General features: G+C 38.7%; 1 protein-coding gene and 1 pseudogene across 1 annotated transcript; one reads left to right on the top strand and one right to left on the bottom strand.

Moving 5' to 3' along the window:
* Positions 1-8,131: 8,131 nt before the first annotated feature.
* LOC127130879 (heat shock cognate 70 kDa protein-like) lies at positions 8,132-9,705 on the top strand (annotated as a pseudogene).
* A 42-nt stretch (positions 9,706-9,747) lies between these two features.
* On the bottom strand, positions 9,748-11,713 carry LOC127127057 (probable receptor-like protein kinase At5g24010). The gene has a single exon (XM_051056142.1). The coding sequence runs from the start codon at positions 11,499-11,501 to the stop codon at positions 10,086-10,088; it is 1,416 nt and encodes a 471-aa protein (XP_050912099.1). The 5' UTR covers positions 11,502-11,713; the 3' UTR covers positions 9,748-10,085.
* Positions 11,714-12,535: the final 822 nt, after the last annotated feature.

The following is a 12,535-nucleotide window of genomic DNA, read 5'->3' as shown; positions in this document are numbered from 1 at the left end:
CAGATTCTAAGAGTTCCATTTTTCTTGATGAAGGGCATTATGTTGGCCAACCATTCGACGTATCTCGCCGTTCGGATGAAACGACTTTTGAGGAGTCTTTCGATCTCCTGCTTGATTTTCGAGGTGACGTCCGGAGCAAATCATCGAGGGTGTTGCTTCACTGGCTTTTTCCCAGGTTGGAGAGGTCGTCGATGCTCCACCATGTTTCGATTTAAACTCGATATTTCGTTATAATCCCAGACAAAACAGTTCCTGTATTCAGTCAATACCTCGATCAGTTTCGCCCTCATTTCTGACCCCACCTTAGCACTTATGTAAGTTGGTCTTTTTGGGATTCCATCTCCCAGATCGATCTCTTCAAGGGGATCTTGTGCTTGCATCTTATGGGACTCATTTAATGGGTTCTTTTTCGAACCCCAAAGGCTCGTTGTCATAAATACAATCAAGCCTCCGCCTTTCTGAAGCTGTTGTTTGGTCTTGTCGACCATTTTCTAAACCTCCGGCCTCGCAGGCCGAATCCTGAAGCCTCCCATTTTCCAGAATTGACTTCCTCTTATTTTCAGCCAAATAGGCCGAAATTCGAGCCAAACTTTCTGACTTAGCAGTCATCCTCATCGACTTCAGGCCACCCCGTAGGTGATATTCCCGTCTCTGATCCTGTGTCTTCCTCATTATCCCATATGAAACCATGATCAGGGTCTAAGTATAGAACTCGACCAGTTTTGACGGAAGTATAGGAGCCTGATTCGTCATCACATGGCGCTATATTCGCCAAGTGTTGATCGAAAGACCTCATGGAACCCCTGTCGTCGACCCGGTAATAACTTTGGTCGGCCTCAATGTTTTCCACGACGCCTTCTTTTCGCCAGATTATCAGTCTCTGGTGAACCGTCGATGGCACCGCTCTTATCCCATGGATCCATTCTCGACCAAAGAGTAGATTGAAATTGGCTTTGGAGTCTATTACCATGAATAATGTTGAGCGTGTTGTTGTGCCCACACCAAGATCGACCTGGACAACCCCCATTATATTGTCGGTTTTCCCCCCATAGTTTGATAGGACCATGTTGTGTTGTCGAAGGTCTTGGTCACCCTTTCCCATTTTCTTAAAAAGAGTATAGGGCCTTAGATTGACTGCAGCGCCTCTGTCGACAAAGACCTTGTTCACCGCCATTCCATCGACCTTTGCTCTGACGAACAATGGCTTTAGATGATACATCATCCCTGGGTTGGGTCTCTCAAACATAGCATTTTGTTCTTCCACCATGCTACTATTCATGACATAGTAGCATAGAGGTTTTCCTCCGTCTGTCTCATCTAGCACAAAATCTCCCTCTGTTTCAGAGACTTCGGATACCATGTCATATTCAGCTGGAAACACCGATACAATGCCACAATTTACAACGAAATCATCACCATAAATGTCATCATTGTTTTTGTCGTACATGTCTTCTTCGAACTCCTCATCGGACTAGGGGGAGTATTCAGGCTCCCCTTCCTCTGGTTAGGGGGAATATTCGGGCTCTTCTTCCTTCGATTCGGCCCCGCTTCATGGCTGCTTCTCGACCTCTGACGAGCATTCCACATTCTGAGTGGCTATTATTGCCTTCTTTCCTGTTGAGTCGACAGTCATGGCCATTATCAAATTGACCACCATTTTTCATGGTCCTACGACCTTTGGTATCTCTTTCTTTAGTCCAGTGGTTTCCGAAGGTTTCAACTGTGGAATGGTAACGTCCTTCCCAACTTTTTTGTTTCGCTGGTAGCGTATCCACTGTGTCCTAGTCATCGGATTCTTTTCTTTGTAGTTAGGAGATATTGTATAACCCATTTTCTTTTTTGGAGATGTTGTTTCTTTCTCTAACACTCTTCATTTTGGCTTTTTGCCCCCTTTCTGGTTGACAGACTCTATCCACTTTTTCTGTGGAACATCAATCGGAGGGATAAAGGTCTTTCTTTGGTCGGGAACGTTGAAAATTCCTTCTATAATCTTTTTTCCGTTGAGGTGCCCCATGCTTGTCGAACAAAAATCGTGGGACAACAAGTTTCTCCTCTTCCACAGCCTTGTTGTTTGCCTCCAATTTCCTGGCAATTTTCTCGTCGAACACCGCACTGCACTTTGGGCATAGCAGAGCCTTTGACCCGTTCTCTTTGCACTTCTCTTGGAATTCTGATAAACTTTCGCCTGGTTGGGGATAGGCCGACTCGGCCTTCCTTTTGACCTATTCCCGAAACCCTCAGTAGTTTCGACCATCAGCAATTCAAAAGATTCAACTAAAGAAGTTACTTCAAGACCCTCTATGAGACCATCAGTAGCCTCAACCATCATGCATTCGAAAGGTTCCGCGTACAAAGCTTCTTCCACCTACAGGGGTTCAGAGTCCACCTGCATTTTTGGCCTTTCACGAAACTGGAGTCTTCATTCTTTCAGAGCTTTTTGCACCAAATCCCTGAAAAGAATACATTGGTGAGTTTTGTGGCCAAGGAAATTATGAAATTTACAGAATCCCCTTTTTTTCTTTTTTTCGAGGGGGGTCTTTTAAACCCTGAGGGACGATAATCTGACCATCTTTTACTAACAGATCAAATATTTCGTCGCACTTAGACACATCTAAAGTATAGGTCTTAGCTACGTATTTGTCTGTTTTTTCTGGTTCGACATGGTTTTTCCCATTCGAGGGGTTTAAAACCTTACACGCATACGAAGGCCCGGGCTTAAGTTCTGCCACGTTAACCTCGCTTTTGTCGATTATATCTTCGTCGTCGAAAGAAACTCCTTCGACAGTGATATATGACACTTTTTCCTTCTTATGATATCGACCCGCCTTGGAATTCTCAGCTTTCAAGCATTCGATATGTTGAACTCTGTCGGCCAATTGGGCCATATCTCTAAGATATTGAGTATCAAACTTTTTCCTTATAGAATAATCTAAACCCCCAGCTGCCATCTTGACTAATTCGTGCTCAGGGACTTGAGTAAAGCATCGCGCTTTCAATAGTCTAAACCTATTTAGGTACTAATCAACTCACTCAACAACCTTCCAATTAACGCTAGCTAGTTCTTTGAGTCTAATCTTCGATTGCCCCACGTAAAATTGTTCATGGAACAATCTCTCCAACTGTGTCCACGTTTGGATCGACTGTGGAGGTAGCGTTGTGAGCCGCGTAAATGCGTTCTTTGTAAGAGAACTTGGGAAGTATTTTAACTTCAAATCCTCATTGTTCGCTATGTCGCCAGACTCGGTCTAGTACTTGGCCACGCGTTCGATAGTGGACTCCTCAGTATCCCCAGCGAACTTGGTAAATTTCGCGACTTTCCACCCCCTAGGCAATTCTGTCTGTAAGATAAAATCTGGTAGAGGTGAAGAGTAAGTCAGCCGTTGTAGGCAGGGACTTATTCTATTTCGTACTATGATCCGTTCGACAATAGCTTCTAGGTTTTGTTCCACCATGGATGTTTCGTGTCAAACTTGTCTGACCACCTCGTCAGGATCATGGTTACGGTTAACCATTACCACGGGGGGCCTTCGTGCCACCCTTCGGATTTGTTCAAATTCCTGATGTTCTTGTTCGATAGTATCGTCCGTCATTTCCTCTTGTCGAGCCGGTGTTTCCGGTCGAGGAGGAGGCGTAGAGTTCCGACGGACCGGAGCCATTAGGGCTCCCAAAAAGTCCCTTATCCTTGTCATTTGGGTTGCCAATTGTTGGTAACTCTGCGTCGAATCTTAGATCAACGACCTCAATATGGTACCCATTTGCTGAGTTAGCATGTGTACCATTTCATGATTACTCTCGTCCATCTGCTGTCTCATAACGACAACAGAACTTGACGTAAAAGTCGGGACTGATTGAGACGTCAGTCTGAAACCTGGAGGTCGACCAAATGGGGTTGCCAAAGGTCCAAACACCTGGTAACGGGGGAATGACGATGATGAGGTGTCGCTGTAAGTCAAACCGAGGTTATGCATACTTGCCATAAACTCAATCGGTATTCCCAACGTTCAGTGCATAAGGACCGTGAAACTGGGCATATGATGCCCAGCAGTTCCCATGGTTGTTGGTGTCGGCGTTTGTGACTGACACGGTGTCATAATTGGCCCTACAAATGTTGTCGAAACCATTGACGCCATGCTGGAGCCGATATCGGCAGCTTGGGGCGTCGTCGTGTCTCCCGCCAAAGATGTTTCTTCGCGTGGTCTAGGAGACGTCATTTTTCCACTACGCAATCGCATACACCTAACACTGTCGAAGTCCCACCAGGTGTGTCAATTTATTGGTTCGTCAATAATCTATAGCCTTCCTATGAGAGAGTTACTTGCATGACCGACTACAAAGTCCCGGACTTAGTGTTTGAGTGTATGGTGTTTTGGTAAGGAATGTCTTTGAAAGGTTTAAAAAGCGTAAATATAATTCTTGATGAGTTAGGAATATGGTAAAAAGTAAGACAAACGAGAATGTATTGAAAGTAAAGCAAGAAATCAAAGGTAAATTTGGTCAGATTAAATGACTTATAAGTGTAAATTGAGGCAAAAGTACATTTTTTGTAGGGAGATGACTCTTTTCTCGTAAACGCTTTGGTACTTCAAGTTTTACTCCTACTGCAAATGCTAAAAATGCCATCCCTAGAATCTTCCCTAACACTTGTTTAAATACTAATCAAAAGTAATCGTCGGGGGGTTACGAAACTATCTCATGATGACACGTGTTGGTCCATTTCCCCCATGTCTGTGGATAACTACCCACGTTCTTTGATTACCCACGACCGCCTTCACCATTCAAGTGTTTCGACTTCGACCAAAGCCTACAAATGTTGACCCATGGATGTGTTCACCGTCCTGTCGATGTTGCTCCAACAGGTTCCTCAGTCGAACTGATTTTCTTGTTTGGCCGAAATTGATCAGCTAACAGTGGGCCACTTCGAAGGGGGAAAATGTCTCTGAGAGACCAAATCTTGTTAGATTGATACACACTCTGTTATACGCACTTGCTATAAGATGACTCATTTCAGAGAAGCACATCCATTTTGACTTCAATACGGGACCGTTAACACAAGGAATAAGAGCGTCCTGAATTACATTAAAATATTCTTTTTTTTCGTATAGCGATGTGTGGAATTCCCTATGCAGCGTCAACTATTTCAAAAGTTTTTGGCACACAAGAAAGTGATCGTCCTCTCCTCTACCGAGCAAGCCGGATACGGCTTGATAACCGTAGTTACCATCACCCTTAACATTTACAATTCGCTCAGAGTGTATGTGCATAAAAAGCAACATTTCTTCGATGAAGATGATTTTCGATTTCATCAATGAAGGACGTGGTTTGCTAATGCGAGCACCCTTGTAGACACTTTTTTTTCTTCAGATTTCTGTGTTGGAGAATCCGGGAAATGTGAATCAACATATTCGAAGTACGAAGGAGGCCGCTTCGTTGTATTTTCATCTTGTGTCGTTTTGACCTTTTTAGCGACAACTTTGGTTTTAACCGGTTCCGAAGGAGGTTTCAAATTTGTGATTTTAGGATAGACAATTTTCCTCAGCTGCTCTTTGATATGCAATTCTGTGGTATCATAAGCTTTAGAAAATCTAGCTTAGATTATTTCCCACTCGGTCATGATAGTTATACTTACTTTACCATCCTTCATCACACCATCGTCATTAAACCAGAGCATTTTCTAATGACTGCACACTTCATCCATACGTATCGGGGCATCAAGCTTCATCTTTTTTGAAATGAGACAACCACATGAAAGACCATAAATCTTCCTAAGTGTACATCCAAACTCTAACTATCCAAACCTGTCTTCTCTGCTCGCTTCGCTTCGTGAAAAATGAAATTCAATCCCACCCGAGATATGTTGCCAACCAACTTTGAATAAAGAGTGTTTTCTTTGAATTTGTGTTCTAACACAGTAATGCTCCGACCAAAAGTTATTTGTATTTTATCATGTTGGTTTTGAAGCATTTGGTTCACGGCGTCCCACTTTCTACAAAAATCACCCTTACTACACCCAACCATTTCTTCAATGCCGAATATGCAGATCCAACTTTGTTAGTTGTTGTATTGCCGAGGTGTCTAACCTAATTGGTTCAGACACAAACAATCTTCTTATTCACATGGTCCAGAATAATACTCTCAACGTATTTTAGGAAATTTGGATATCTAACACACACAGTCTCCTAAAATGCATTAGAGATGCATCATACAAGTCTTTTGTGGATGGATTTAACATACCATTCCATGCATCCATTATCTTTTCCAACACCACACTAGGTTTGACCAATTTTCCGTATTCACCATTGATTTGTTTAATGCCTACCGCCGGTTTGAGTTAACTTCTCATATTTTTTATAATGTGATATCGACAGAGCAATTCGTAGGATGTAGGAAACACATTTGCAAGTGAATTCATCAATAAGGTGTCTCAATCAGTGACAACTACATTCAACATGTTTTTCGGACCCTTCAACAAAGTCTTGCACATTTTCAAGGCCCATGTAACATTAACCTCTTTTTTCGGATTCTAAAGATGTAAACCCCACTGAAAAAGTCTTCTTCATAAAAGTAACGCAACTAATTTTCAAAAGGGGAAGCCTATACTTGTTGGTCTTATACGTTGAATCAATTATGAGGATAGAAAATATGTATTGAACAACTTGATACTTTCGGGATGAGTCCAGTATATGTCACGAACGATGACTTTATTCTCACAAAATATATACCTAGAAACATAGTGGTTATCATCCAAAAGCTTCAAAAGTTGTCGCACTTTGGCTCGCGGACCTCTTATCGCCATGTTGTTTCGATAACGCGTATTGTAAACTTACTTGATATTTGAAACATTTTTAGGTTTTTTTCGTTTCAAACTGCAAATATGTTTTTCAAGCCCCCCCTAATTAAAGACATGTCCGAAAGAATTTCCTTCTCCTTCGATTTTAGGCGACATACAATGAAATGACCGGCTAGCTCAGTTTGCAAGGCATGATTATGTAAATCAGAAATCACATTAAATTTCCATATATCATCCACCTTATGGTATCCGTGCAATTTAAACAGACACTCACATTTTCTCGATCTAGTGTAATCACGTTTCAACTTTCGAATCGGTGGAACATATGTGACACTTCTCTCGCATCTCATGGTTACAAATGTTTGTCTTCTATTAGAACCACTATCGAACCTTCTGATTACAATGTCAACCCCTAATTTCCTGGCCTCCATGCGGGCCCATTAAAGCATATGTTCACGAGTTGTAAATAATTGTTCATTTCTAATTTGTTGACCAACATCTAACTCGACATCAACCGGTCTAACACCCGATTTAACATCATCCTTCGTCTCATCCAGTTTAACATCATTACTTACAGCAGCTTTGGAAAACATATTCGGGTCCATCATATCTAATACAAACAAAAATAGAAAAATAGTTTTAAAACTTCATAGTTATAGGCAACTTCAGAGATGCATCTCCGAAACAGATAGTAGGTGAATTCGAATATGCATTTCTGAAACAAATAGTAGTTGAATTCGAATATGTACCTCCGAATTTAACATTCATTTTTTCAGCTCAAGAACAAGATTAATGCAATCAATAAAGTATGAAATGAATAAACTTTACTTTAAATTGCAACTTCTTTAGCTCCATTTGATGTGATAAAACACAAGAATGATGAGTTGGTGTTAAAAAATTGATTGGAAATGAATTTTTATAAGAGTTTTGAGTTATGGAGTGTGAAAGAGATGATCATGCAAGATGGTCATATATTCAATTTCCAGCTTTAGATTTTCGAAGATACATCTGCGAATTCATCCCAGAATTATTCGCAGATGCATCTCAGGATTAAATTTGAACAAAAATGAACTTTGATCCGTTCGGCGATGCATCTCCAAAAAAATCCGAAGACATTTTTAAATTTTCAAAGGTGCAATCCAACCTACAAAATTTTCACCGCATAAAAGAAAATAAATGGAGTGGCACTTCCAAACATACTCCTCTAGAATTGGATTTCATTAAATATATCAAGTGAGTTGCAGTACTTTACCTACTAAACACCTTTTTGTAATAGTAAGACTTAAAATTCAATAATTACCTATATTTATAGGAACAATATACTTATTTGAGTATCTTTTGTCATTTCCAATTTCCTTTCAACCAACTACCAAGGGGCTCTGTTTAATGCACACGGGGGAATAATAGCCATGGCTTCTATGAATAATAGGAAGATATAAATTCATTTTAGGGAATCAAGATAAATTTATGTACACAGCTTTAAGATAAACAAGCCATATTTCATATTCCACCCTATAAAAACATATCTGAAATATTCATATTGCTGCATCTATTTCTCTTGCATTGTCTGAATTTCAATCCTCTCTAGAACAGTTACCTTTCATTCAAAAGTGAATGGCCAAAAAGTATGAAGCACCTGCTATCGGAATCGACCTCGGCACCACCTATTCTTGTGTAGCAGTGTGGCAGGATAATAACAATCGAGCTAAGATTATCCACAATGATCAAGGCAATAGAATCACACCTTCTTTTGTTGCTTTCACCGACTCAGAGGTTGATTGGTAATTCCGCCAAAAATCAGGCTGCATATAACCCAACCAACACTGTCTTTGGTAATTGAGTTTTTTCTGTTTTTACTTAGGTTTATAAATATTTCTAGAGTTGTTTACTTGTTTCTACTTATTTTCTATGCTTTCATAGAGAAGAACAGATTATACATCACCAACATTTTTTATTTATGCAGATGCAAAGAGGTTAATTGGAAGGAAATATAGTGATTCTATTATTCAGAATGATATAAAGTTATGGCCCTTTAGGGTCATTGCTTGTGCTGACGGCTCCCGTGATCCATGATCCTTGTTAAGTACTAGTACAAGGGTGATATCAAAGGGCCACAAAAGGAGTGTTCCGAAATTGGTTTTGCAAGATATTACACCCTTGTCTCTCGGTATATCGACAAAAGGAGATATTATGAGTGTGGTGATTCCTAGAAACACTCCTATTCCTGTCAAGATGACAGAAGAAAGATGTAAGACAAGTGTAGATAACCAATTTGGTGTCTCAATTAATGTATATGAGGGTGAGAGAATAAAAGCCAGTGAGAACAACTTGCTGGGTTTGTTTAGTCTCTCAGTTCCTCGTGCTCCTCGCGGTCTTTGTATCAAAGTAAGCTTTGCTATAGATGCAGATGGTATATTAACTGTCACTGCCAAGGAAGAAACCACTGGAGTTAAGAAGGAGATTACAATAACAAATCTAAATGGAAGACTGTCAAAGGAAGAAATTGAGAGAATGATTCAAGAAGCTGAGAATTTCAAGGTTGAAGATATGAAGTTCCAAGAGAAAGCTAGAGCAATGAATGCTCTGGACAATTATCTTTGCAAGATGAGTGAAGTATTGAAAGATGATAATGTTAGTTCCATGCTGACTCCTGCAGACAACATGAAGATCAATTCTGCAATTATGAATGGAAAAAGTTTGATTGATAATCATTGCAACCAACACCAAGAAACATGTGTATTTGTGGATTTTATGAAGGAGCTTGAAAGCATGTTTGAATCCATGATGAACAAGATTAACAAAGGTTTCTTACTCTTATGAGGAAAGTAATTTGGAATATTTTAGTTTTTTTATTTGTGTTTGTCAATTTCAGTTTCCTAGTGAATAATGATAAGACCATCTATAAATATTTGTCATGCCAAAACATATGATTTGGTGCATCAGTACACTTGTATTACCACTACTCAAAATGAAAGTTGCATAATCATTTCCACACTTCAAACAGTTACAATGATAAAAGCTACAATATTAAAAACAGAACAAAACAAAAAATTATTGAAACAAAATAGTGTAATGGCAAAAGGTATGCCTTAATATTATGATATAAACAAGTAAGACAACTTAGATATATTACAACAATTCCTAAAAAGTGTTATCAATCGATATTTCATACTCTGGCATCCTTCGTAGCTTGATCAGCAGCATGTCATCTCTCTTTTCTTATCAAAGCCACCTAGATGGCTAGATTTACTGATATTCTACAAATAACTTATTTACTTGTAGATTAAACATTGCCGTCTTAACACTTCACATTATCCTCAGATGAATTCACGGGCAACCTTGACCATGATACAGATTCCCGTGACTCAATAATCCTTCTACGAATTACTATGGATAGGCTTAACACAATGCATACAGCAGCCACCAAAGTAAGAAAAATACCCGTATTTCCATGTGACCGGTGGCTTTTGAGAACAAAATCAGCACAAACATCTCCATCAAGACTCTTGTATTGATTGTTCAACTTCATAACCTCAACTGCATTCAACATTCCATCAATGACGTGCGGAAGACTGCTCTTTGAAGGACCTATACTAACACTCAAAGCCCCTACACTACTATCTCCATCGACAACAAAGTCAACATAATATGGAGAAGCCAGCGAACTTGTAATATAAGAGATATCCAAATCTTCAAGAACCAAATAACCATTCACATATACATTGAAATATAGCAAACCACCCGAAATGCTAGCAATATCACAGAAATGCAACCTAACCAGGTACTTATATCCACCCTTAACTGGAAAAACCCAAGTCATATTAACATTAGGCACAGAATCATTCTTACTTCTAATCAACCTAGCAGTGTTATAGACATTATCCGGTCCAACCTCGCGACTAGCACCTCCAACATGATAATTGATCCTACCACCAAAGTAAAACTTCTCAGACCCCACACTTGATTTGAGAAACTCTTCATCAGGAACCCAAGTCCTCCACAAGGAATCATTAAAAGGTGTAACTTTAGGACCCCCAACAGTGACCCTATAAACAACTTCAAGAGCTTGTTTGTTTAAACCATCAAAACGTTTCAAATTCCCTGAACTCAAATACTGTGCTGTTTCAAGAATAAGGTCTGTAGGTGCAGAAATCACCTCAATAGCATTGACAAACGCCAATTCCGAATCTTTACTAGGCACAAACACGATCACAAGCTTTTCAGAATCAACCCATACGAGATACTCAACTACCCTAGGGTTTCTTTCACTGTCAGTAACAAAACGAGTGAAATTACTCAAAACAACATACCCATCAACCAAGATGTTAAATTGAGCACGACCCAGGTCGAGATTCGAGGAATTGAAGGCATGAAAGTGGAAACGAACCATGTGGGTACCTTTTTGTTTGATCGGAAACGAGTATTTGGTAGGTTTGGTGAAAACCCTGGCAGTATGGTAAATTTGTGGCACATTGGAAAGTGGGTTTTGGTTTTTGACAAAAAGGGGATGTGAGGAGGTGGAAAAAGAAGGAGAGTGTTTGGCGGCGAGGTCGCCGGTGAAAGGACGGTTGTTTAGGAGGGTGGTGGCGGAGGTGGAACCGCAGTTGATGAGGTAGTTGTCGGGAGGAGAGAAGAGGTGGGAAAAGACGGAGAGTGTAGAGAAGGAAAGGAAGAAGAGAAGAGAGAAGAGGTTGTTTTGGTTGAAGTTTTTCATGGTGTGAAAGATGTGGGAGGAGGAGGAGGAAGAACGGAAGAAGAAGATGGAAGAGAAGACTGACCTGGCAAGACGAGTCAAGTGGGACCCACACGCTGTAGGAACTCACAGGCTGGGAATCACTTTCTTTTTCTTTGATTCATTCCATCCGGTCACTCTCGCTGTCCTCCCTAGACCATTTCCAAGAACTTTCTAAGTTTATTTTAAATTATATTTGTGTGTTCTAGTTCTATAGACACCAATAAATTTGATTCTACTAATTAAGAGTTTTTTTTAACATCATATTTATAAATTTATAATCTATTATTGTAATTTTACTCCTATATTTTTATATTAAAAATAGTTAAAAACATAAAAATATAAAAAAGAAATTAAAAATATATTTGAAATAATAATATTGAAAAATTTTATGTGATTTTTATTTATATTTAAGATCATTCTTTTTATTACTTATAATTGAGACCGGAGGGAGTACATCAAATATATTATTTATTAACATTTTAATAAAATTTAATAAAAATATATAATTTATATTTTTAATATTCAAAAATCAATTTAAATAAAACATCTGAATTTGGATTGGATACTATCAGATCTTTTAATTAATCATTTAATATAACCGTGAATAAATTTATTTTTGAATTGAACGGATTTTTACTTTAAAATCAATACAAAATGTACCGTAAATGCTTTTATTTAGGATAATAAGATCTCTTTTGCATAAATATAAAGATTGATATCTCATGTTTGAGAGGATCATAATATGTGTTAAATCTTTAGTGATTTAATATTGTTGCATAAATTAATTTCAAACTTATTTTAAATATAAGTTTGATTCAACAATGACAAAAATTAATTTTAATAAAATTTAGATGAAAATGTTGAATTTAAATTAATTTATGTAATATGCTAAAGCAAAATCATTCCTTATAATTCGGGTTCAAAGTATAAAAATAATTCACATGTTAAAAGTAATGTATAATTTATAATTTCCACTTTCATTATATTCATCTTGAATATTGAACTGACTTTCG

The sequence above is a fragment of the Lathyrus oleraceus genome, chromosome 3 (genome assembly GCF_024323335.1).
Source record: "Lathyrus oleraceus cultivar Zhongwan6 chromosome 3, CAAS_Psat_ZW6_1.0, whole genome shotgun sequence".
NCBI lineage: Eukaryota > Viridiplantae > Streptophyta > Magnoliopsida > Fabales > Fabaceae > Lathyrus > Lathyrus oleraceus.
Note: the sequence above shows the minus strand (reverse complement) of the source record. Positions and strands in the feature narration are given on the sequence as shown.

What these genes read in the sequence shown, in the direction of transcription:
- LOC127127057 (XM_051056142.1), bottom strand. Translation starts at nt 11,501, where the DNA reads ATGAAAAACTTCAACCAAAACAACCTCTTCTCTCTTCTCTTCTTCCTT.